At 46.8% G+C, this 26,788-nt stretch overlaps 1 protein-coding gene across 7 annotated transcripts in view; it reads left to right on the forward strand.

Moving 5' to 3' along the window:
* Positions 1 to 26,788, forward strand: part of DOCK8 (dedicator of cytokinesis 8) — a 230,982-nt gene that overhangs the window by 196,177 nt on the left and 8,017 nt on the right. For 6 of the 7 annotated variants that reach the window (XM_058693243.1, XM_058693244.1, XM_058693245.1 and 3 more), the window contains 11 exons: positions 888 to 1,040; positions 2,137 to 2,295; positions 2,907 to 3,007; positions 3,782 to 3,974; positions 9,222 to 9,365; positions 10,593 to 10,724; positions 11,187 to 11,321; positions 12,963 to 13,052; positions 16,963 to 17,199; positions 19,849 to 19,992; positions 21,266 to 21,372. In XM_058693243.1, coding sequence (XP_058549226.1) covers positions 888 to 1,040; positions 2,137 to 2,295; positions 2,907 to 3,007; positions 3,782 to 3,974; positions 9,222 to 9,365; positions 10,593 to 10,724; positions 11,187 to 11,321; positions 12,963 to 13,052; positions 16,963 to 17,199; positions 19,849 to 19,992; positions 21,266 to 21,372 — 1,595 coding nt within the window. Of the gene's footprint in view, positions 1 to 887; positions 1,041 to 2,136; positions 2,296 to 2,906; positions 3,008 to 3,781; positions 3,975 to 5,016; positions 5,337 to 9,221; positions 9,366 to 10,592; positions 10,725 to 11,186; positions 11,322 to 12,962; positions 13,053 to 16,962; positions 17,200 to 19,848; positions 19,993 to 21,265; positions 21,373 to 26,788 lie in introns of those variants that run through there. The other variant, XM_058693248.1, reaches the window with a different exon arrangement.

Below are 26,788 nucleotides of genomic sequence, written 5' to 3' on the forward strand. Positions count from 1 at the left end.
CATTGAGGTAAAGGTTTTAAGTCCCCCTAAGAATGTTGAGAAGTCACCATCAAGAAGAAAACAGTGGCTCTCACACTGGAAATGTGGACAAAACTGTAGAAACTTGACATGTCCACTCACTGGAGACATGAGAGCAAAAACAATTGAGCACTTTTACTTTCCCCCTTTTTAATACCGCATTTGAGTGAGATTAGCATCCTACACACGACTCCCATCAATCAGTAAGTCTTGCAAAATGTCATGTCCTAAAATGACAGATTTAGAAATAAATTGCTCATAGCCTGAAGAATACAGATTTTCCTTACCTAAAATGGTCTAATGCAGTTTATATTCTCCCCCTGTATTGGAAAAACCTCAGTACCTTCTTCATGGGATCTCTTCCATTTTTTTTTTTTAAGTTTACTTATTTATTTAAATAATCTCTACACCCAGCATGGAGCTTGAACTCGAGACCCCGAGACCCAGAATTGCATGCTCTTCCGACTGAGCCAGGCCTTTTTTTTACACTCAGAAAGTAGAATTCCTCTGCTCTCCCCTGCGAATTATTTTCTCTTTCTTAGTTGCCAGTCATTCCCAGGGGGCCCCGTAAACTCAGGATAATTCCTTCAGCGTTGTGACATTGTCCGCAAACGCAACCTGGCCCACACGATGCCATTGAATCATGCAGCCCTGATCTTAGTTGTGCCGTTCATAATTAAATCTGAAGTCGACTCCGTCGCTTCAGTTCATCTTCTGACTCAAGGAGCTTGTTATCTTTCTGGAGCAGTGCGTGAGCTCCTCTGGGCTTTCTGCTTGTCCCGGCAGACGCGGCCTCCTTCAACAGGCACCCGGCCCAGAAAGCATATGAAGGTGCCGAGTGACGCTAATGGCCCCTGTGTCTCTCCTAGTTCGGGGACCTGCTGTTTGAGGAGGAGGTGGAACAGTGTGCAGACCTGTGTCAGCGAGTGCTACATCACTGTAGCAGCAGCATGGACGTCACGCGGACCCAAGCCTGTGCCACCCTCTACCTCCTCATGAGATTCAGCTTTGGAGCCACCAGCGTAAGAGCCCAGACCGGCCGGGGGCCCCGGAGTCAGTAGAGGAAGTCAGTGCAAAGCCCTGGTTGAGGGGGAGGTGGTGGGATTGCCGTGTACTCGTGTCCCTCGTGAAAGAAAGAAAACAATCCACGACGTAGACAGGTAGCAGAGCTGAATTTGTGACCCGAAACGAACATGAAGACCGATGATGCAGTGGCTTCCATCTGTGTGTTTCAGTGTAAAAAAGGAATGAATGTATGTAGGCTAGAAGTTGGCTTCTGTGGAAAGAAATACAGCAGGCAGGTTAGGAATTCAGAAGCGTTTGTCTGGTTTCCCAGTTCTGCTGAGTGGTGCCAGAATGACCTGCGGAAGAGGGTTTGAAATGATCAGTGTCATCTACACTGGTTTTTAATTGCAGCTTGGCAGCCATTGGAATTCGGCCTTAATGGGGAACCATCTCCCTTTACTTTAGTTTATCTAGATTTTGGTATGTTCTTTGGGAACTTACGTTTGTGGTCCTGTTAATGAATATGCTCAAGAGATATTAAAAGATAAATTCGCCCCTGGGGAAAAAAAGCAGCCCCCCCCCCCCACACACACACACACAAAATATGTTAGGCATAACCATTTGAAATATTTAGGACATTCCTCAGGGGCTCCCAGGATGGCTGTATTTTTCCATAGGGCTAGAAAGGAGGGAGAAACAGAAAGTCTCTGCCTATCCAGAGTCCAAAAGCTCAGAAAACGTGGCCATGGAGATCCTGTTCCTGTCTGCAGTTTATGTAAAGTCCCCGGAAGAGGAATCTTGGCACAAAAGCATACATCTTTGAGACCCGGCTTTGCAGGCACCTTCCTGCCTTGCAGCATGGAGGCCATCCAGTCCTCGATGAAAATTTAAAGGGAGCTGACAGATTTATGTCACAGCAGTATCCATTTAAACCATTTAAGCAACAGTATGAATCTTGTAAAGTATAGCTCACATTTCATTGAGGGAAAAGGAAATGACGGAGACGGGGTGACAGAAACACTGGGGAGTTATTGGTGTCTGGCTCCAATGCCTTCCACGATCTCCTAGCCCAGTGCCTCTTATTTGTCCCATCTCGTCTTTTTCCTGCTGCAGAACTTTGCCAGAGTAAAGATGCAAGTAACCATGTCTCTGGCATCTTTGGTGGGCAAAGCACCAGACTTTAATGAGGAGTACCTGAGAAGATCCTTGAGGACGATCTTGGCCTATGCAGAAGAGGACACAGCCATGCAGGCCACTCTTTTCCCCACCCAGGTAGACAGAAGAGCGTGCCTTGTCTCATGCATGGGTCCGGGATCAGCCAATTATAAGCTCGTGTATATGTACGTGTGTGTGTGTGTGTGTGTGTGTGTGTGTACTAGGTAATTATATAATATATAATTATATAACAGTTCTATATTATACATAAAATATGTAAATATTATGTGTACATGTGTATTTAATATATAACATTATATACATATGAAACCTAAGCTGAAGTCCTAAACTGTCTCCTATTTGGTATAAAAAAATAATAATAATAAATAAAAAAAAAAAAAACACACTGACGTTCCAGAGTACAGTTTAGGGCTTTTCAGGTTGCAAACGAAGGTTCAAGTTCATTTAAAGAAAAAGAGGGCGGATAGTATAAGGATTCAGGGCCAATTCATGGATCCCAAGCACCAACTCACATCTGAGCCTCAGAATCATTTGGACCTGCAAAGATGAAGGCCACAGAGGGTCCATCTAGACTCCCCTACACCTGTGAGCTCTGCTCCCATAGAGAAGAACGTTTATGGTTTCCCCTTGACCTTCCAAAACAGCCCCTCACTTGTTGCTATGGATTACAAAGCCAGGATTATTTAGAGGTATACGCTGTTTTTCAGGTGGAGGAACTTCTCTGCAATCTGAACAGCATCTTATATGACACGGTGAAAATGAGGGAATTTCAGGAAGATCCTGAGATGCTTATGGATCTCATGTACAGGTAAATTTTTCTGATAAAACCAAAAGGTGTCACTTGAGGGTCTAGGGTTTGTTCCTATGGAGTTCTCATTGGTGTAATTAGCATAAGCCATGTGGGTACACTCTTTTGGATGACATCCAAAAGCGTATATATAAATTGGTAGAAATTAATCATTCAGAGTGGGTTGGTCCATGCACACGTTTTTAGAAATATGTCCCTAATTTAAAGTGAGGTATCTTTTACAGCAGTATCTTCTACTTACCAAAGAATGAGAGAAAAGAACTATCTTTTGTCATATGAATTATTTTCCATATGTTTCCCCCCCAATTATATTTAGACATACGTGTACAGTTGTATTTAGAAATCATATTTTATTTTATAGTTTGACGCTTTGTTTTATGGTCCTTGTTCAGGAGAAACTACTCATAGAAATAAATGTGTTCTGATGTGAGGTCATAGAAGGGTAGTACTTTTGTCTTCTGTTATTATTTTGAGAGAAAGGAAAGAAAAGGAAGGAAATTGCTAGAGATCTGTTAAAATAGACATCATTTTTTTAGGCCTTTTTCTTCCCTATAAAACTTCAATTAAATGCCGTTTCTTGGGGTCCAGCCCACCCTACCTCTGGAATGAAGACAGCTGGACTGATAAATGTTTGGGGTTTTTTTCTCTCATTTTCTGAACATGTTGGGGGAAACTCTTGGGATGGGGAGATTCCTGGGGGAAATAGTGGCATCCACAGCAGAAGAACAGTGTCATTAGCCAGCTGTCCCTGAAACCTTCCCAATATGCCCTCAGAATTGCCAAAAGTTACCAGACATCTCCTGATCTGCGGCTGACCTGGCTCCAGAACATGGCAGAGAAACACATGAAGAAGAAATGCTACACGGAGGCCGCCATGTGCCTGGTGCACGCGGCCGCCTTGGTGGCCGAGTATCTGAGCATGCTGGAGGACCACAGCTACCTGCCCGTGGGCAGCGTCAGCTTTCAGGTGGGGGACAAGTTCAGCCTTTCCTTTAGGGCAGGGGTTCTCACCTGGGGGGAGCAGTCTTGCCTCCAACCCCAGAAGGCATTTGACAGTCTCTGAAGACATTTTTGGCTGTTACAAGTGGGGGTTACCTCTGACACCTATAAGCCAAGGTTGCTGCTGAACATTCTATGATGCGTATCAGTTCCCACCACAAAGAATCATCTGGCCCCAAACATCAATCAGTAGTGCCAAGGATGAAAGAACCCTGCTTTAGCAAATTACACTTGCCTCTTCTAATCGCTTTACCATCTCGTTTGGGGTATCTGTTAATTGTTTACAATAAATGTGGAGTTGATAGGCCCCGTAGACATTCCCAAACACTCAGATCCATGATTACATTTGACCCTCCCCATCAACCCGTGAAGCCGGCACATAGGCAAGGTGTTATTACTCCCACTTTACAGATAAAGACACTGAGACAGCAGTTTTTCTTTTTCTCGTTTAAGCTCTTTCTCAAAGACTTATAGTTGGTGCAGTACATGGACACCTGTGAAAGTACTTTCCAAACACGGGAGAAATGATTTCCCTCTTGGGCCGTTCATTTGATCAGATGCCCCAAGTCTGTAGCGTCCCACACATTAGTCCCAAATCAAGGAAGAAGCACATCAACCCGGGAAGAGAAAAAAGGAGCTGAATCAGTACTTTCTTGGGATTATCTGAATATGACCCATAGTTAGCAAAGGAAAGTGGTCTACCAGGCCTGAAAGTTGGCTCGGGCTACAATGCTCGGTGGTCACTTGGACAGCTTCTGCCGAACAGTTTAATACGGTCTTTAGAGAAAACAAAAGTTTTATGAGTACCTTTTTAAGAGACACCTAATTTGCAGAAATGACTCTCCTTGAAACCATGAACAATATAGTTCAGTAATAGAGCCCTTTTCAAGCCAGACTCGCAGTCATTTACAAGTGTATTATCTTTGCTTGAATCTACGTGACTGATTTTATAAAAGGCTTTTTTCCACTATTGTTCTTCAACACAATTCTGTGATGGCTGTGTGAACCAGAGGGAGAGGACAATTCAGAACATCTTCCCTAGGCTTCGAGAAGAAGTCCCTGGAACTGTTGCTGGGGGGCCGGGAGCTTCGGATTTTCTAGAACTCTGTTCACCACTTCACCTGTTTGCTTCTTATTATTAACCCTTCTTTTCTTATGGCCTATGATAACAATGCTATTTATTCTAACATTTTATTCTCAGCAAATAAACTCTATGCTCAATTCAGAAATGTTTGTCATAAAAGCCAAAAGGGAAATTCTTATCCAAAAATCATAAAAATATCACATCTGATTTTCATTCACATAAAAGTGAAGAAAGCTATAAAAATCATTTTAGAGGTATCTGCTTCTTTCATCACATTCATTTTGGCCATTTGATATTATCAAGGATAAATATTATAAGTGCTACTCTTTCAGTTCCCAGAAAATCTTTAGGTGTTTTACTTAATGTTGAATTATGTCACCCTCCTTTTGTGTTTCATTAACTGAACTATTTCTTAACATTCTTCTCTGCCTTTTTCACAGTTACTATATATTTTTTATTTTTTTTAATGTTTATTTATTTTATTTGACAGAGGAGAGAGAGACAGAGAGGATGAGAATCTCAAGCAGGCTCTGCAATGTCAGTGCAGAGCCCCATGCAAGGCTCTAACCCATGAACCATGAGATTATGACCTGAGCCGAAATCAAGAGTTGGATGCTTAAACGACTGAGCCACCCAGGCGCCCCCCAACAGTCACTATATTTTATTTGCTATTGTTCACTTAAGTTTTAATGACATTTCATTATTGACTTTCATGTTTGGTAAGCTTAATAATTCTAATTTCACCTAGAATTCAGTTGATGCGCTTATAATAAGCTATGCCAAGGCAAGATAGAATAGTTATTCTAGAACCAACAGAAGTCCACATCTCTTCCGCATGGGGGCAGATAGCTCTATTTCTCATACATCCATATCCATTCATTTTATTCTTCTAGGTGATACTGAGCATTTATTGTGTCTTCATGAACTTTACATTCTAGCCAGGGAGAGCAACATCAGATTCCTTATTTGATTCCTTATTGATTCCTTATTCCTTACTGATTCCTTATTCGATTCCTTATTGAACTACCATTATGATAAATGTAATAAAGAGGTACAAGATGCTGGGAGTGTTTATAATGTGACCTAACCGGGGGATTGTGAGAAGCTCAGAAGGACCAGGAAGGGGAAGGCAGAAGGAACTGGGAAGTATGAGGTCCTCATGGTGCACAGAACATGGTGAGATAGGTGTTCTCAGCTGGGGAAGAAGAGCCAAATTGTGTTCCTGCCTATGAGCCAATTGCTTTCTCTCAAGGAACACATACCAGATCTTTTTGGAAACGTATGCTTGCGAGTGACAAATACCTAGCCTAGACCGACCTTACGTGGAAATGGAATTTATCAGCTTGCCTGAGGGAGGTGAGCAGTAAGCAGCACCTGCCAAATTGGAAGGAAGGCCCCAAACCATGTCATCAAACTTCAGTGGCATCACTGCTTCCTGTCTCTGCTTTCCCTTATGTCGACTTCATTGGGCAGACGTTTCCCATACTCGCTGAGAAGTATTTAGGTTAAGGCCTTCCCTGGTTCCAGACCAAGAGAATAGAGAGATGGTTCATGGCTAGCAGGTCCCAAGAAAGTCTCAGTGGATCTTATTGGTTCTGACAGGGTCACGTGTTCATCCCTGAACCAATCGTAATGGCTAGAGAGATGGAAAGCTCTGATTGGCTGGACTAGAGCGGAGGGCTGCGCCAGGAGTATGATTCCTTGGTTTGCAGAAAGATGAAGGACAGCGTTAACCACAGATGTCTAGAGCTGATTTTTTAAATACTGTGTGCTTTAGTTTTCAACCTTGTTCTTCTCCAGTAGAATTGAATTTTTGGAAAAGAATTACAAACCGGAGATAGATAAATCTGTGCGAGGAAAATAACCTTGAGGCCACTGAATTCCAAGGCCCTGAGATCGTTGAAATTCTATGCCCCAGAGAGCAGTGTGTATTCCACAAATGTAGATATGGATACATTCTCAGATGCTGCTGTTACTTCTGTCTCCCTGATTCCCAAGCCAGGAAAGGCTGCCAGAATCCTTTTCCTCTGATTACAGCTAATAAAGCTACTTTACTTCAGATCTGTTCCTGTCCCTGTAGAAAATTGCATACAGTTCTAATAATACTCACTTCTTAAGTTATTAGATTCTTGTAGCGGAATCCCTTGTACCTTCTGTTATTCCAATCTGGAAACATCATAATAGAAAGACCAGGTTTGGAAAAAGACTGGCTCAAGAGATTCTGAGAGTCTCCTATATTCCTAAAACTGCAGTACAGTCTGGGATGTGAAGATACAGGACCGTGACAGCTCTCTTCTGTGATTGCTAAGGTTGAGTCCCTTGATCTTGCTAGCCAGGCGAGGAGGCAGGCAGATTTTTCTTCTCAAGCCAACTCTGGTCAGTTAGTAGCAGCCGACTGGAATGCTATGCTGGAAAAAATTTTGAGACTACAGTTGACCCTTGAACAACATGGGGTACCCCCCACATAGTCAAAAATCCACATGTAACTTTCACTCCCCCTAAACTTAACTACTAATAGCCCCCTGTTGAGCAGACACCTTACTGGTCACAAAAACAGTCAATTAATATGTATTTTGTATGCTATATTTATAATATATTGTATCCTTACAATAATACCTAATTTTTCCTTAATTTCTTCTTGGTATCTCTAAGCCACATGGTTTGTGAGTCTTTTCAAATTGTTGCAAATCTCAAAAATTTTTCGAATATATATTTTTTAATGCGCGTAAGTGGGCCCGTGCAGTTCAAACCCACTGAACCACAGTTCAGTGGTGCTATAATTGATTAGTTATGCCTGCTATGAGTGTAGGAATAGAAAAGAGTGGCGTGTGTGCTACCTGTTTGCAATCTCTAAGCTGGGAGGATTTCCCAAGTCTTTTATGCTCTATGTGCATTTCTTCCACAGCTGTGAGGTTGAAAAAAACGACTCTTAAGATGTCAAGAGTGAGAGTCACCGCAAGGACCAGAGAGGGGCTGAGGCAAGAGAGGCACACAAGGATCAGAATTTAAGGAAGCACTCACTCTTAGAGTCACATGAGTTCAGAGTCATTACTTACAGGACCCTGAGAGTGAATACCTCCCTGAATTTTGTGCTCTTGGTTTTTTCGCTTGGCTCACGCAGGCCCTGCTTACTGTACTCCCTGCTGGAGACTTTAAACTCTATGGTTTGTGTAAAGGGAAAGCTGTATATAGGAACAAAATGAGCGAAAACAATGGTAACTGCCACATTGCCATAAACACGTCCACAGAGAGGACATTCTCACTTGCTGTTATAGGATGGTTCACCTGAAAGTCAAGTCAGTAGCATTGTACTCCAGAGGTTCACCTGGCTATGGAAACAAGGAGTCTAGCTAACTGTTAATTGGCTTTTGCTTTTATTATTTTTTTTTAATGTTTATTTATTTTGGGGCAAGAGAGAGAGGGAGAGGGAGAGAGGGAGAGGGAGAGGGAGAGAGAGAATCCCAAGCAGGCTCCATGCCCTCAGCACGGGGCCCGGTCCCTCAAACCATGAGATCATGACCTGAGTCACAACCAAGAGCTGGGCGCCTAACCGACTGGGCCACCCAGACACCCCTGGCCTTTGCCTTTTAAAAGCCATGACCCCAGGATGTCTGGGTGGTTCAGTCAGTTAAGCATCTGACTCTTGATTTCAGCTCAAGTCATGATCTCCCAGTTTGTGAGTTTGAGTCTCTGTGCAGACAACGTGGAGAGTGCTTGGGTTTCTCTCTCTTCCTCGCTCTCTGCCCCTCAGCTGCTCCCTGGCTCATGCTCTCTCGCAAAACAAATAAATTTAAAAAAACACAAAAAACATGACCCCTGCTGGGTGTCCCATAGGGTTGTTTCACAAAAGTAACTCAACCATTGTTACGTCGAGGTACGTGTCCTTTACGTACATCCTGATGGTTAAAAAGAAAAGACGACTGTAAGTTTCGAAGACCAGTTGCTCAGTGTACTTTCGAGATGAATGGCAGCCAGAGCCTCCTCTGGGTAGAATTACAGACCTTGTAAAATCACAGGCTGGGTGAGGATCTTTGAACGTGGGCTGCCTCGTTGCTGCCTCGTGGGTCCCTGTGGTACCTCTCCTTAGCGTGGCTCCCCCGTCCTCCGGGCTTATAGTGCGATCTCTTTCAGAATATTTCTTCCAACGTGCTGGAGGAGTCTGCGGTCTCTGATGACACCTTGTCCCCTGATGAGGACGGTGTGTGCTCGGGCCGGTACTTCACCGAGAGCGGCCTGGTGGGCCTCCTGGAGCATGCGGCTGAGCTGTTCAGCACGGTCAGTGCCTACAGAGACCCCGGGGCCTCCCTGCGGACCGAGCGCCTCGTGAGATGCAGCCTTACCACCGAGCCAGGCGCGCCTGGTGCCGGGATGCTCAGGGGGCGGGGTGGCCCCCAGATGACTTTGACGTATGCAAATTGCATCAGCTCTCCAGGTAGCTGAGAAAGCTTTCATCACTGCGGTCTTCCGGTCCTCATGGCAGGCTCTTTGCCTGGGCAACAGCATCCCTGCATTATTTCCATTTTAACAGGGTGGAGGTTAGGCTGCAGAGAGGTGAGATGACCCGCCCAGGGTTACACCGCAAATGACGAGGTGGGTTCTCACCCCCTCGTTTTCCCTCTCATGGAGATAATCATGGGGGCAGAGCCTCTGGGAAGAGAGGGAAGGAATAGATCGACCGTCTTCCTTCTTGACAACTGGGTGATCCTCAAGCTTGTCACAAACCAGGACCAGCTCGGAGAATTGTGGGGGCCCACACCGCTGAGACTCCCCCCATTCCCCTAGTCTGTGTCTAACCACCCCTAATAAGAGAAAAAAATAGGTAGATGAAGTCCGTGAGATTCAGGGCAGGGAAGAAAGTCTCTTGCCCATTTTTATTCTGATAATCCCTCACCGCCCCCAGTTTTTAAGCCCTGTAAATATCTAATACATCACTGTGTTTCGCTGATCCAATTTATGTTTATCTTTATATTTTTCTTTCTTTTCTGCTTTCATTTCTAAGTTCCTACCCTACGCCCTCTATGTATTTTAATTATGGTTTTACTGTCTTTTCTTTTTTCTGCTTTCCATTTCAGGATTCAGAGAAAGTGCAGTATACCTCTGTTTTATTCTTAAAATGCAAGAAAGTGAACTAGTTAGAACCCTACCAACTCCTTTCAGGCATGCGTTGAACATTGGGCTACATCGTGGCCCCTGATGACATTTAAACACGCTGAAGCTGTCTTCCTGAATAGTTACTGTTCCCTGCAGCCAATCTCCTGTCTGTTTTTATCCCTTGAAAACCCTTTTTCCCAGTTAACATCATCGTAAAGGACCATTTAGCGTGTGTCTAGTTCAGTGTGAGCGCTCCAGCCATTCCAGAGAAGCTCAGACATCACTCCTGCTCTTAAAATATCGTGGTGCCAATTAGTAATCCGTTCTCTGGCACTTACTGAACTCTGAATGTTCTTCTTAACTTGCCAAGGGATTAAATTCTTTTTTTCCTCTTCTTCTTCTCTTTCCAAGGGAGGACTGTACGAGACAGTTAACGAGGTCTACAAGCTGGTCATTCCCATCCTGGAAGCACATAGAGACTTCCGGAAGCTGACCTCCACACACGACAAGCTACAGAAGGCTTTTGACAGCATCATTAGCAAGGTAGTTGGGGACCCTGGCCAGTGGGTCCTGTTACCTGGCAGCAGGTGACCCTGTCCCAGAGATGCTTAGCCTTGCTTCCTCTCTAGGGAGGGATTGGCCTGGAGCACATCATTACTGTAGCTCTCGCCTACTAAATGGAGAGGGCCTGGTAATAGACAGAGGACCAGAGTGCAGACTGTGAAAGAAAGCAGCTTGAATTACTTTACAACCAGGAAACGTGAAAATCCTTTAAATTCACTTAAAATAAGTCCTAGAAATCTTTTGTGGCGTTTTGATTGTTATTATTTCCAAAGTTTATTCCATAAATATTACATTTTTTTTTAAAGGAATGATTTTGGTTTATGTTAGCCATAGGAATAAAATGCTTTGTAACACAACAGTGAAAGACTCCTGCCCTTTCCAAACCGGTAGATCTTCGAGAATTTCCTAGCTAAAAAGAGGCTTTCTTATTTTGCTCATTAGGGTCATAAGAGAATGTTTGGAACCTACTTCCGAGTTGGTTTCTATGGATCCAAATTTGGGGATTTAGATGAGCAGGAATTCGTTTACAAAGAGCCTGCAATTACCAAGCTACCTGAGATTTCTCACAGACTAGAGGTAAGAAAAGTGCTTGATATTATATACTTCACAAAAGCAAGTTAAAGTGGGTTATTACAAAAAAAAAAAAAAAGAGTTATGGATTCATCGTTGATCTGTATAAAACTTTTCCACATTGCATTTATAATATGAAGGTATTAGGTGAGGTCATAAGGTAAAGCAGGATTTGGATAAATTTTCCCTAAGATTCTGTGTATGTTTATCAAAGTTTATAAATTTATATGGTGATTATTTATTTTCAAGACTATCTAAAAGCCACTTGTTGTCACGTGCTTTCTTATAATTCTTTTGAAATTTTAGTAATAGTTTTTCAGTATGAAGATTTTTTTTATTTTTTATTTTTTTAATGTTTATTTATTTTTGAGAGAAAGAAACAGAGCATGAGTGGGACAGGGGCAGAGAGAAAGGGGACACAGAACTGGAAGCAGGCTCTAGGCTCTGAGCTTTCATCACAGAGCCTGACACGGGACTCAAACTCATGAGTGGTGAGATCATTACGTGAGCCAAAGTCAGGTGCTCAACTGACTGAGCCACCCAGGTGCCCCTCAGTTTGAAGATTATTACCTTGACTTTGAATCTAGCCAGATTACTGAGTTATCCTTAGAAGATGTTATGGCCATCCTTTTGGTATCACAGGACAACACATCCCACTTCTGACACAGAGATACTCCCAATAGCCCTCTTCCTGCTGAGCTGATCCAAGGAGCCCTCCTCTATGGATTTTCAGAGTCACTGTCTAACCTCATAGGCTGGAAGCCCAAACCTGCTGTTTACATTTGATCTATAATGTAGCAGAAAAAAACGAAAGCATGTTCCTGGAGGAACGGATGGAGAAAAAATAAAACAGCCCAGGGAAAAGTGAGAAAAGCAGACACTGAAAGGGCCAAGCACTTAGAACTCAGGAGGAAAGTCAAGAGGTGCCTGCCAAACAAAACCCTCTCGGGCTGAGTAACTGAGTTCCCTGAACTGCTTACAATTAGCTCAAGATTCATTTCCTCATGCCTTCTTGCCATTGCTTTGAATTTACTCTTTTTCGTGACTGTAAAATTTAAAACACTTTAGTTGCCAAATTGTTCCTTACGCTATCCATCCATGGCAAATAAGACAAGAGACTTCAGTCCCTACTTGACTCAAAGGAACCATCGCCCAGAGTGGTTGGATAACTTGTCCAAAGTCATTCAGCTCATGAGAAGGAAAACTAGCAATTGACCCCAGGCCACTTGGTTCCCTAATATGTTTCTCCAACATAGAGCTAGAAGTATATATTTTGTCTTCTTGTGGAGTATGGTTTGTCACATTCTGGGAAGCCTGGTGACCTCCAAGTTCCTGGGATACAAAAGGCAAGAAGGAAATTGTGCCCTTCCCCTGAAGCTTCTCAGGAAATATGATGACATTGGTTGAATCAGACCTCAAGCATACTTATTATAAGGAAGCCTATGTCAGTTTGCCATGCTGCACTTCCTTATATTTTTATTTTTGTCTCCAGAAATGCTGAACCTGCCTCATTAGTTCAGAAGAACTTCCAATAATCAATGAGCAAATTCTTCCTTACACTTATTCCAAACTGACTCCGCCTCTGAGACTCAAAGACTTGCATTACATTTAGGTCACCTTTATAATCTGTTGGTTCTTCTTGCCTAGGGATTTTATGGTCAGTGTTTTGGTGCAGAATTTGTGGAAGTGATAAAAGACTCTGCTCCAGTGGACAAAACCAAGTTGGATCCTAACAAGGTATGGGGAAATTTACAAGAAGTAACCCTCGGGCTCTGATTCTCTTTGTCCTTATGCCAAGAACATAAAATGACCTCTCTCTGGGCTCTCAAACTCACTTAAGTGCAGCCATACTTTTTTGTCTAGGGTTCAGCAATTAAATGGTTGGATCATAAAGAAACCGTACTCAAAGGCAGGAACCAGAATAAGAGCTACCATTAATTAAACATCGACTGTGTTCCTGGCACTCCATCAGGCCCTTTCTTTACTTCATTTCATTTCATCCTCCGAGAGCCCTTTGAAGTAGGTGTTGTTATTCCTATTTTACAGAGGAGAAAACTGAGGCACAAAATGAATAAGTGGCATTCCAGGATCACGCAAGTGTCAAAGCCAGCACTCAAGCTCGGAGTCTGTCATCCTCAAACCCATCCTCTTCATCATTGCCCTTTATTGCCCTTCTCTCCAAACTTGACACTCTCACCTTCAAACATACTGAAAAGATGCACGCTTCTCACTGCCATGTAGTGGCCCCCTTCTTTAGGCTGCAGGAATTTCTTCCAGCCCCGTGTAGGGCCCCTGTGCGGTTGGGGGAATGATGGAAAGGGCTCGGGCCTCAGTGTCCTCACTTTTCACATGAGGGTGTATTCTGTCCCACCCCCAGCTGGGTGTGCCGCATGCAGTTGGACTTTCCCCAGCCGGAGCTAGCGTCACCCTCCACAAGTTGCAGGCTCTTCCGACACTAGCCTCGGGCCACCTGCACTTCTGACCAAAGGCCTAGTAAACTTGGGGGTTCCTATGGCAGCCCTCGGATTAGGTAATCCACTAGAATAACTCACAGTATTCAGGAAAGTGCCTTAAGACAATTACAGTTTTAGGGGCATCTGGGTGGCTCCGTGGGTTAAGCGTCTGACTTCAGCTCAGGTCATGATCTCACGGGCCATGGGTTCGAGCCCCACATCGGGCTCTGGGCTGACAGCTCAAAGCCTGGAGCCTGCTTTGGATTCTGTGTCTCCCTCTCTCTCTGCTCCTCCCCCACTCATGCTCTGTCTCTCTCTCAAAAATAAATAAACATTAAAAAAAAATTTTTAAAAGACAATTACAGTTTTATGATAAAGGGTACGCACAAGGCAAAGCCTGGGACAGACCCCAGGGTTTCTGTGCACCTTCCTTGTGGAATCCAGGCATGTCCCCCCCGCCCAGCAGCTCAGTACGTCCACCTGTCAGGAAGTTCCATGGAGCCTCGGTGTCCAGAGTTTAATGTCCAGGCATGATCGGTTAACTCGCGGCCATATTACTTAAGTCTCCAGCCCCCACCTCCCCTCCCTGGGAGAGACCAAAGTCAGCCCAAAGTCCCAACCCTCTAATCACATGATTGGTCTTTTGGGTGAGCAGCCCCCATCCTGGGACCCACCAAGCTTGAGTCACCTTATTAGAATAACAAAGATACTCCTATCTCTCAGGAAATTCCAAGGGTTTGGGAAACTCTGTGCCAGAAAAGGCAGACGAAGACAAGCTACATTCCTTACTGTATTACTGGGTGCTGTCTTCCTACACAGCCCACCTCTTAGATATGTCCACGAGGCTGTCTAAGCTGCTGGGAATAATGCAAGTTCAAGGCATTTATTACACGCTGGGGGACAGAGGAGTATTTGCCATCTGGCAGGCCTGCGAAGTAAGAGTCCAAACCCTTCCCTCGCTCCTGTCCTCCAGGACACTCAGGAGATGATGCAAGTAGGGAGGAATTGACCAAATGTTAAGAGTTTGTTTTTCTGCATATTTCAGAAGACTTGCTCGCTTCAGACACCTTCCCTAGTCCAGGCCTGTAGTAGTAAGTGTGGTAAGAGCTGAGCTAAGCTTAGAAGTGTCGGAGGTCCTTGGAAGATGGATGCCCATAGCACGCGCTGGGTAGAATCGCCAGCGATGTCCCTGATGCAGGGTGCGCTGTTCCCCTCTTTTCAAATGCCCATGGCAGGTTATGAGAGTTCTAGATGAGAAGCTGAACCCAGAATAACCGCCGGACTTCATCACACTAAATGGCGATTTACAGTCTGAGGTCAATAATGTCTTCCATCCATTTCAGTGGGCGGGTGTTATGGGATCTATGGTCATTGTCATTTTTTTTTTTTTTCTGAAGAGGCTTTCTTTCTTTTTTTTCATTCTTTTGTTCTTCCTTTCTTTCTTATGGAGGGAGACAGAGAGCATGCGCAAGCAGGGGAGAAGGGCAGAGGGAGAAGGAGAGAATCTCAAGCGGGCTCCACAGTTAGCACAGAGCCTAATGAGGGCTTGATCCCATGACCGTGGGATCATGACCGGAGCCCAAATCAAGAGTCGAATACTGAACCAGCTAAGCCACCCAGGTGCCCCTAAGAGGCCTTCTTTCTTAATAAATGCCCTTCTTTAGTGTATGTGCAGATGTGCACGTGCGTGCGAATTTTAAAATGAGGTACATGTGGTGAAATTCACCTTTCTGGCATTTAGTTCTATGAGTTTTGACAAACGCATGTAACCACCACCACCAAGAAAAGTTCCATCACCCCAAAGTATTCCCCCACGCCCCTTCTTTCTACCTTTAGCCCCCTGACAGTCATTGATCGGCAGTCTGTCTCTGTAGTTTGGCCTTTTCCAGGATGTCACTTAAATGGAAACCTATACAAGTGGACCCATACAGACTTTTGGGTGTGGCTACTGTCATTTCACATGATGCATTTGGGATTCATCCATGTTGTGGCAGTTTGTTCCTTTGTATTGCTGAGTGGTACTCTTTTTTTTTTTTCATTTTTTTAATGTTTACTTTTATTTTTCATTTTTTTTAAACAATTTTTTAACGTTTATTCATTTTTCAGAGACAGAGACAGAGTGCAAGTGGGGGAGGGGCAGAGAGAGAGGGAGACACAGAATCCAAAGCAGGCTCCAGGCTCTGAGCTGTCCGCACAGAGCCCGACGCGGGCCTTGAACTCACGGACCGTGAGATCATGACCTGAGCTGAAGTCGGACGCTTTACCGACTGAGCCACCCAGGCGCCCCTATTTTTCATTTTTTTAATGCTTATTCATTTTTGAGACCGAGAGAGACAGCGCATGAGCGGGGGAGGGGCAGAGGAGAGGGAGACACGGAATCCAAAGCAGGCTCCAGGCTCTGAGCTGTCCGCACAGAGCCCGACGCGGGGCTTGTACCCATGAACCACGAGATCGTGACCTGAGCCGAAGTCGGACGCTTAACCGACCGAGCCACCCAGGCGCCCCTATTGCTGAGCGGTCTTCTGTTGGATGGATGGATGTACCGCTTCCTGTTTCCCCATTCTCCACGGGAGGGACATTTGGGTTGTTTCCAGTCTTGTCCGTTATGAAGTCTGCTCTGGACAGTGTGCACGTAAGTTTTCATTTCTCTTGGGTGCACACATCAGAGTGGGGTTCCTAGGTCGTATGGTCAGTGTCTTCTCTCTGGGTAAGAAACCGCCGCCCTCCTTCAGAAGGGCGGTACCATTTTACATTCCCACCATCCGTATATGAGAGTCCCAGCTCCTCTCCATCCTTGGCAATGCTCCGTACTGTCCATTTCCTTTCGTGTGGCCATTCTCCTGAGTGAACAGTGGTCACAGTTGTGCCCAAAAGGAAAACTTGTCTGTTTGCGAACTTGCATACCAGGTTTCAGGGAGATGAGGTAGCTCTGCTTGGAGGGGCAGCTTGTGGATCTGACCTCACACGGGCACGCTGCCCCGTCCTTCTCACATTCCTTCCCGTCCCTGGGGGCGCAGAGCAGGGATGGCTGACGCCTGGCGGCTGACGTCTGACCGGAGGCTCTCAGCTGCTGTGGCTTTTGTGCACGCACAGGGGTGGTGCAGCCGTGCTGTGTTCTGGCATGCCTCCCCGGTGCATCCTGGGTGGTTTGCAGCCGAGCTCATCTCCTCCTTCCCCCACCTTTTCCCCTCCAGGCCTACATACAAATCACTTTTGTGGAGCCCTACTTTGATGAGTATGAGATGAAAGACAGGGTCACCTACTTTGAGAAGAATTTCAATCTGCGAAGGTTCATGTACACCACACCCTTCACCCTGGAGGGGCGGCCTCGGGGAGAGCTCCACGAGCAATACCGGAGGAACACCGTCGTGACCACCATGCACGCCTTCCCCTACATCAAGACCAGGATCGGCGTCATCCAGAAGGAAGAGGTAATGGCCCCCAGACTGAGGTCACCACTCAATGCATGAGTCTCTCTCCCAGGGTGCCACACACCCCTCCTCCGTGCTCCTTCGTGGTAGACTGGAGTGAGAACCCAAAACGGGACACGCTTGAGATATCACGGTGGTGGGTCGCGCTCTGACAGTCATGGCCCCAGGGAATCCCATGTAGGCAGCTACATGTTTCTTTTTTTTTTTTTTTTTTTTTTTTTTAAATTTTTTTTTCAACGTTTTTTATTTTATTTTTGGGACAGAGAGAGACAGAGCATGAACGGGGAGGGGCAGAGAGAGAGGGAGACACAGAATCAGAAACAGGCTCCAGGCTCCGAGCCATCAGCCCAGAGCCTGACGCGGGGCTCGAACTCACGGACCGCGAGATCGTGACCTGGCTGAAGTCGGACGCTTAACCGACTGCGCCACCCAGGCGCCCCATGCAGCTACATGTTTCATAGCACCACTTTATATTGAAGTATTTGCTATGTTGGATTTATATCTTTAATATAAATTTAATGATATGACTATAGTATTTAACATGTGTCTCTTCATGATATGTTTATATGAAATATACACTGAAATGTTAAATATTTGAATTTTTATATATTTGGAGGCTTACAGTTGGGTTATTAATTGTTAGAGATGGAACAGCATGCGAGTAGTCCCATGAGTTGGTGGTGAGCTGGAAGAAGGGCCCCGTGCGAGGTAGACAAGGAGAGCAACTGACTTCTAGTCCCAGATGCCCCCCGTGGCTTTGCCCAAGGCACTCATTTGCCTTCAGTTTCCTCGTCTACATACTGATAGCAAGGACCCCTTTCCCTTCCCTGGTTCTATGTACAGAAGACTTTGAACCCCTTGTGATAGGACTGATCAAGAAGGTGTCTCAAAATTAGGCATAGGGTAAGCATTTTATTTTACTTAAAAATACCTAAGTGTACATTTATTTGCCATTCAGTTTATATAGGGCCCCAGCCTTCCCTGTGGTTTGGGGTTGGCCGATGACAATTCACCTGTGTCTCTTGTATAAACCCCACCCGTAATGTGCTGTGCATGATTTTCAGTTTTCATTTCTATAAAGCAGAGGGGGAGCTTAGAGATACTTGCTAAACAATACGAGGGCAGAGTCCTTCTGGATTTTCATGACTTTTTCGCCCCTGGCCTTTTACGGTTGTCTCATGCACACCTAATATGACAGGAATCTTTATAGCAACTCACTTTCATGATGCCCTGCCCCAGCATACGGCTTGGTTTTCAGAGAAACAATTCTGTTTCTTTCCACACCCACAGTTCATCGGCTTATGCATTATTTAATTAGATTAGGTCATTAAAATAACAAGCATAACAGGCATCATCAAGTGGGTGAACACACAGAGGTGAACTTTGATGAACAAATACCTCATCGGGCAGGAGCAGAAGTGACTGAGCTCACTGCCCACCGGCTAGGGTGTTCAGCAACCACATCAGAGAGCGGGAGGTGAGGGAAGTCCTGAAAGAGTGACTTGGTTAAGAGGAGGTTGGTCTAGAAGGCATCTGTTCTATTTCTTATTGTTTTGGACTTTTGAACATGAGGGCAGGGAGGCCTGGCACAGGAAAAAACTCATGGTCCCAGTAAGAGTCCTCACAGCTTTATCTTGGCCATTGCTAGCTCCTTGAGAACCTCAGTGTGTTAGATTGCTAGGACTGTCGTAACAAAGGACCGTGAACCGGAAATGTATGGTCTCACAGTTCTGGAGGCCAGAGTCCAAATCAAGATGTTGGCAGAATTGATTCCTTCCAAGGGCTGTGAGGGGAAGGATGCATTCTGGGCCTCTCTCCTTGACTAGTATACGACTGTCTTCTCCTTGTGTCTTTATATCCTCTCCTTCTATGTGTATCTCTGCGTCCAAGTTGCCTCTTCTTGTGGGGACACTTGTCATATCGGGCACCCTTATGACCTCTCTTAAACTTGATTACCTCTATAAAGACCCTGTCTCAGATAAGGTCACATTCTGAGGTACTAGGAAATTAGGACTTCAGGATATGAAGGGAGGACAGGGTGGCCCTGTGACTTTCAGGAAGGACCCTACCCCAAACCCACAGAACTTGGCAACTAGCAGATTGACCCTTAAGAGGATTCTACTGACCAGGAATTCGCTTTCAGAGTGAGTTGGACAAGGCATAAATAATGCCAAAATCATGTATTATGGAGGGGGGAAAAATCTTTTAAGGATGGGGCTTCTGATACCTTTTCCAAATATAAGCCAAGTAACTTGTTCAATAATGGGAAAGAAAACTGAAAAGCGTAGCAAGAACATGGATTTTGAATGTGGACATCATTGCAATTAAATTCTGAGCTCCCTCCTCAGGACCTGTGTCATTCTGTGGCACTTAATTCACTTTACAAATCCCCCCCTTTGCTGTAAAATGGACAGAATGCAGAGGCTGTTTAAAGTAGTCAGCGAGAAATGTATGCCAGGTCCCTGGAACACAGGCAGTGTTCCAGAACTGTTGGGCCTCGCCTACCTCTTCACCCACCCAGATCATTTTGACTTACTCTGAAAGGCTCCTTAACCAGCTTCTTCAGATCCAGGTCTATCGTAGCCCCAGGTTCGTCCGTGGCTTACGAGACCAGACGGTGACTTCCCTACGCTTGTGTCTTATGTTCAGTTCGTTTTGACGCCAATTGAAGTCGCCATTGAAGACATGAAGAAGAAGACCCTCCAGTTAGCGGTTGCCATTAACCAGGAGCCCCCCGATGCCAAGATGCTCCAGATGGTGCTGCAGGGCTCTGTCGGAGCTACTGTGAACCAGGTGAGCAAAACCAGCTGGCCACCACTCCTCTGCTCCTCGTTATTTTGGTTTTCGCTATATGTCTACACCCTCCCTCCCTGAGGTTGCTGAGGAGGCCGATCCACGCATAAATGGTACCCCTAAACTTAGAGCTGCCACGTACGAGGCTTAGAACACTTTGAGGGGGCCCCTTCTGCTTCATGTAACAACCCCCCGTAGAAGAGAAGTCCCAGACACGAGCGGGCCACGTTGAAGAGAAGTCTTCACTTTGAGGCCAGACCTGGCGGTATGCTCCAGATCTGGGGTCCTGTTGCAGAGAGCTGAGTCATGCCCAATGGAGGCAGAGCTGTTACAGAGCTTGAGACCAACCGAAGGATGTCTGCAGGAGAGACGGGGAAGGGTCGGGACCATGCAGCCCCTGGGTCAGTCACCAGATGAGCCCAGCATGCCAGGGGCCTTGTCAACCACCGTGACCAGGGACCAAGCTCCCCGTGCCAATTCAGACCAAGCCAGATGTTCTCAAACCCATTAGAATCCTCACTCCCAAACTAAGCATGCAACTCAACCAGTCTCGGATGCAGGGAGGTGCTAGCTTCATACTTTCTGTCTGGTAAGCATCCTTAATTTCAGATCCGGATCTGCTCTCGTCTACACCTCCACTCAAAAGCTCACTGAATATCGTGAGTTTTTCCTCACTCAGTGCAGCCGGACTTCCCTGCAAAAACCGTACCCGGATGCTATCGAGGGAGCAGAAATAGCCCAGAGGAGAAATGACTATTATATTGCCAAAATCAGAAAACAATTAGGAAGTCTTTGCTTTAAGTCCTGATCCTTTCATGAAAATGGAAGGCCTTACAAGCCCGTGACCATGAACTACATATGTACTACTGTGCACATCTCTGACTCAAGCCACCAAATACACAAAATGGTGCTCACCACCAGGGCAGCCGGAGAAGTGAAGGGGAATGGATGGATCAGGACAATCCCCATTTTTAGAAAAGGAACTCGAAGCACATCCCCCGTGAGGTGTTACCTTTACACATGAAGATCCTATTATTAGCAGCTTTGATTAAGAAAATACATGTCTCCTAACCTATTCTCCTAAAACTCTGACTCCTAAGAAATCAAGGTTTCCTGAGAAGTTCAAGACCTCCCTTGCTTTTTTTTTTGTTTTGATTGTGATCAAACTGACCACAGAATTCATTGCTCAAACGGAGGAGTCGCTCCAAGATTTTCTCCCAAGTAATTCAATTTTCATTCCAGTGCCCTCTTGTTTTGTTACTTTTCCCATCAGGGACCGTTGGAAGTAGCCCAAGTGTTCTTGGCCGAAATTCCAGCTGACCCAAAGCTCTATCGACATCACAACAAGCTGAGGTTATGCTTTAAGGAATTCATAATGCGGTAAGAAGGAAAATGGCCGGGAATGCGGTAAAACAGTGGTTCTCGATGTGTGGTCTCCAGACCAAGCAGCTACAGCATCACCTGAGAACTTGCTAGAAAGGCGAGACTTCTCAGGCACCAACCAGACCTGCTGAATCAGAATCTCCAGAAGTAAGGCCCAGCAGTCTTGAGTTTTAACAAGCCCTCTGGGGATTCTGATGCACAGTCATGTCGAAGAATCTCTACAGTGGGACAGTGACACGTGGGCTACTATTAAGTAACTGACATTTAAACTGTAAAGTGCTTTCATGTTTATTGTCCCATGTGTGTCTCACACATCAAACAGGTATTATCACCAGCCTCGTTTTGCAAAAGGGGAAACAGAGGTTCAGAGATGGGAGGTGATTTTGCCTAAGGCCACGTGGCTAGTTAGTAGGAGAGCAGAGTTCAAATCCAGCTCTTCTGAATCCACATAGTCCACACCTCCATCAATGTGCTGATTGTCCACAGTGCTTTCAAGTCCGCAAGGGGGGTGGCACGGTCTTTATAATTTTTAGTATCACACAATAACTTGTTTTTAGAATCTTAAGAATAGGCCCTGCCTCAAATTTGGTAAAGGCAAGATTCTAAAAGTGGGTTTTTTCAAAGGTATGGTCTCTCTGGCAGTTCCCATCGCCAGACAAGCCTCTGCTCCTGAATTCTGCAGGGGAATTGGCATCAACTGTTCAGGGGGTGCCCAGGTGACTCAGTGGGTTGAGCATCTGACTTTAGCTCAGGCCATGATCTCACAGTTCGTGAGTTTGAGCCCCGCGTCGGGCTCGCTGCTGTCCACATACAGTCTGCTTCGGCTCCTCTGCCCCCCTCTCTCTCCGCCCCTCCCCTGCTCATTCTCTCTCTCTCTCTCTCTCTCTCTCTCTCAAAAATGAATAAACATTAAAAAAAAATAAAACCTAGCCTGTTCAGGCTGCATAGGTCTTGCAAACACAGGGGTGCATCTTTGAGCGTGGTTGACAAGCTCTTGCAATACAGACAGGTCTAGTGGGGTCTCCTGCGGTCCTAAAATGAAGCATTGTGAAGGATGCGATGGTCTTCCTCCCATAAGAGGGAACGACATCAGGAGAACGTACACCAGTATTTCTTCTCATCCAGAACCTTGGTGCAGTGGATCAGGTACAGGAATAAACTCAGCTGGCAAACGGAGAATAAAGGAGGCTAAAAGTGGAAGTTTGTGAAATTCACTGGAGATTCATCAGAATGCTCGTGTTGGGTAAGACTAGAGATACCCCTCCTCCGCAGGCTCTGGTGAGAGATCTGCCCCACTTGCCGTGTATGGAGGGGACTCACTTGATCCTGCAGTGAGCCACAGCTGTGTCACGATAGCATGTGTCCGTGCATCTGTGGGTCTGTGTGCACACACCCACACACGGCACACACAGAGGTTATAGTTATTAACGCCTCGGCATTTGAATTGGGTCCTGGATCTGACAGCAATTCTGACATGACCCCAAAGCTACATTTTCTACAGTGACCAGTGCATTTTTAGAGAACAAAAACCTAGAAAAATATTGGGGGAATGTTTTAAAAAAAATCAAATGCCTCTGCACGTATCTTCATTGAAAATTAGTTATGGAAACCCCTGGGTGGTTCAGCCAGGTGAAGCTTCCGACCCTTGATTTTGGCTCAGGTCGCGATCTCGCGATTCTTGAGTTGGAGCCCAGCATCGAGCTCTGGCGTGGGCAGCGTGGAGCCTGCCTGGGGTTCTCTCTCTCCCTCGCTCTCTGTCCCTCCCCCGCTCACACACACACTCTCTCTTTCTCTTTCTTGAAATAAATAAACTTTAAACATAAATAGATAATTTAAACATAAATAGATAAATAGTATGTAAATAAATGTAGTTACGGCTGGAGACCCCTGCAGCTGGCAGCAGCCCAGGCCTCTCTGAGCCTCTGACACATTTAGTGGGACAGAGGATGATGACGCGGGTGTGATGTCAGTTGCGGACCACATAGCCAAGTGTCCCTCTGCTCCCTAAAGGGCACGTATCCGCACGACTAAACACCAACACAGTGCAGCGCATAGGACACACTGTTGAGAGCGCAGGGAATACAGGGCTCCAGGGTGCAGAAAGGAACAGGGGAAGCTTCTGTGGAAGCATCACTCAAACTTGGTCTTGAATATTTAGGTACAGCGGGAGGGGAGGGGTGGGAAGAGGGAGCCATGCCCCGTAAAGTAAGGCCCTCGGAGGGCCCGGGGGGCTCCTCTGAGTAAGGGCAGCATGTCCCGGGGAGCCTGCTGGGACAGGAGGAGAGAGACCCCGCGGTTCTGGCAGGTGGGGGTCTGAAAAGAGCTGAAATACAAAAGCCAGCTTGTGAAGAGACGTGATTTTGTTTCTTAGCCTGTGAATCTTAAGCCATCACCACGAGCGGTGGGCGAGGCGACCTTCCTCTCCCTGCACCGTTTCACGGCTTCTCGAGTCCCCCCAGCAAGTTGCAGCCCTTTCGTGACCGGAGGAAACACGCTGTCACATCGTTGGCACCCGGGGAATTTCCTCCCCACTCTCGGCTTTCCCCCGGCCGCGGTGACGCAGGAGTGGAAAACAGGGGGGGCTCGGACGGCTCTTGGGTTTCCCCGGGAGAGCTCCCGCTTCTCAGCGGACTCGGGCAGCGGGTTGATGAGCCCCGACTTCCAAGGGGAACATGAGGGGGCCTTGTGATGCCTTTTCGCCGAGAGCGGAAACGTCTGCCCACCAGGTGCCCTGCAGCCGGCCCGCCGGGCAGCGGCCTCTGACTCAGCTCCGCCGTCCTGGGCCTGGCACGAGGGCCACCTCGGCAGGTGCTCACCCAGCCGGGCCTGCCAGGTCGGGCCCTTGATCCCCTCCTGCCGTTTCCTGCGATAAGAAGGAACGCCTCGGGGTTTCAGAAGCCGAGATGGTGAGATACACCATTCTGTTTCCTTCCCCTGCTCCCCAAAGTACTCAAGCCATTTTAGACACGGCATCGTGAGCCAATCTGGGCTTTTTAGTGTTCTTCTTATGTTTCTGTCTTAGCTCGGGCTGATGTAACCAGATCCCAAAGACTGAGTGGCTTGAACAACAGACATTTATTTCTCAAAGTGTTGGAGGCTGGGGAGGCCAAGAGGAAGGTGCTGGCAGACGGGGTGGCCGGTGAGGGCTCTCCTGCTGGGAGGCCCCGTGGTCACTGTACCCTCACATGGTAGAGTGAGGAGGAGGAGGGAAGCTTGCTCAGAAGGGCACGAATCCTATCACGTGGGTCCCATCCCCATGGCCTAATTTGTTTATTGTTAAAAATATTTTTACTGTTTATTTGAGAGAGAGAGAGAGAGAGAGAGAGAGAGAATCCCACACTGTCAGCCCAGAGCCCAACGTGGGGTTCCATCTCAGGAATCATGAGATCGTGACCTGAGCTGAAATCAAGAGTTGGACGCTTAACTACTGAGCTGCCCAGAAGCCCCCCTCCCCCCATGGCCTAATTTAAATCGAAATTCCTCGGGGCGCCTGTCCTGCCCCCAAATACACAGGGGCTTGAACACAGGAATTCAGGGAGACACAAACATTCAGTCCATAACATTATCTGAACTCTCTCATCCTTATAAGGACTAAGTGACTTTTAAATTTACTTTTATATTTAAATGAAAGATCACATCCTCAATGGCTCTGTTAGGGGACGTAGTTTCAAATTCACCCAGACAGGGTCCTGTTGCACATCTGGTCACAGACTCAGAAAACAGGGTGTTGAGGGGTGCTGTTTTTAAACTGCAGTTAGGGTCTGTGAAGAGGAAGGAGGGAGATTTTGCCCGAAGGAGCCAAAGGAAAACCAACGTGTATAGCGTAGGTAGAAACAAGCAGGAGGTAGAAAGAGATTTCAATGTTTGATAGGAAAACAAAGCCTTAAATATCATGTGAGGGTGCTCTGAAGCAGGTCAGTGGTGGGGACACAGTAATGACTTCTGTCACTTTCCCAGGGTTACAGAGACCTTATCAGCAGGCCAAGGACGCTAGAAAACAGCCATGTGGGACAGGTTCCACGGCCATGCAGGAACAGTGCACGCACGCACCCCCCACGCACACACACACACGAGGCTCAGCCCCTCCTTCCTGTCTCCTGCAATGATTCTAAAGAAATCCATTTTTGTTACAATGTGACCTTGTCCTTCTCTCTTAGCACCCCCCGCCCCCACCCCGGCCAACTCTTGTGATCCAGCTCTGGGTCCTCAAGGCTGGTCCCATGCTGGAGGGTTGCTGGGGCTGATACGGAATGGGAGAATATCATACAAGCATTTGAGCCCCAGGACTCTGTGTCTCTTCGGGCCTGAAAGAGGTTGAGGCCAGGGTAATGGCACTAAAGACTATCTTGTAGTCTGATCTGGTGAACCGTGCCCCTCTGCCTGGATTCTAGTGTGTTCCTCAGGTCCTCAGAATCTACTTCCGGGTGTCAGATGTGAGACCCAGACACCTTCCCAAGCCCGTAGCCCCAGTCTAGCCCCCCACCCCCCACATCTGGCATTAGGAGGAGGGAAAAGGGCCACTGTACCTTCCGTGAGGGAGATGGTCACACGCCCAACCAGAGGAGGTAGAGGGGGCTCTGAGGGGACAACAGAAAGATCCAGCCACTGCCCCCTGTCCGCCCCAGAGCGCACTCCCTGCCCCCACCGTGCCTCGCCCTGTCAGTCACATGAGCAGACCCCTCTGCCCCAATGTCAGTCTCATGAGCAGACCCCTCTGCCCCAAGGAAAGCGGGCAACGTTGAGAGCTACTTGGCCAGGTCCTCCCACACCTGATACCGTTTCATCCCCATAAACCCATTTTATAGATGAAGGAAATGAGGTTGAAGAAGGTTATAATTAGCCAAGGTCACACGGCAAGTAAGTGGCAGATCCAGGATTTAAACTCTTCACCCTGGACAGGCTCCCCTTGGGGTCTGGGGTCTGGGTCTGGGGTCTGGCAGAGGCCGGCCGGGGAGGCAGGAGGTGAAGGGGCTGAGTTGGAGACACAGGGAGGTATGCCTGGAGGAGCCCATGATCGGCTCACACCTGCTGCAGCTGTCCCTGCACAGGGGCCACGTGTGCCCTAGCGCCCTGTCCCCAAGCCACCCTTCCTTTGCCTTAAAGGGCCGGGAGCACAGTCCTCAGTTTCTCCAGTGTCTCTGTCAGATGCTCCCCATTCCGGCCCCGAGTGGACACTTGCTAACGAGGTACCCGGAAGAAGCTGAGAAAGGCAGAACACTGCCAACTAGGGCTCGAGCGAGAGCACTTGCAGCCGGGTTCAGGCTGGGAGGCCAGCGTCTTCCCGGGTGGAACATGAGGTGTGGGGGCCAGGAGTGTGGGCTCCCCAGCCAGGCTGCCTGGGTTTACATCCCCTGTGCCTTAACTAGCTGTGTGACCTTGGGCAAGCTACCTAACCCCAACTTTTTTTTTAAAT

This window comes from Neofelis nebulosa, chromosome 12 (assembly GCF_028018385.1).
Source record: "Neofelis nebulosa isolate mNeoNeb1 chromosome 12, mNeoNeb1.pri, whole genome shotgun sequence".
NCBI lineage: Eukaryota > Metazoa > Chordata > Mammalia > Carnivora > Felidae > Neofelis > Neofelis nebulosa.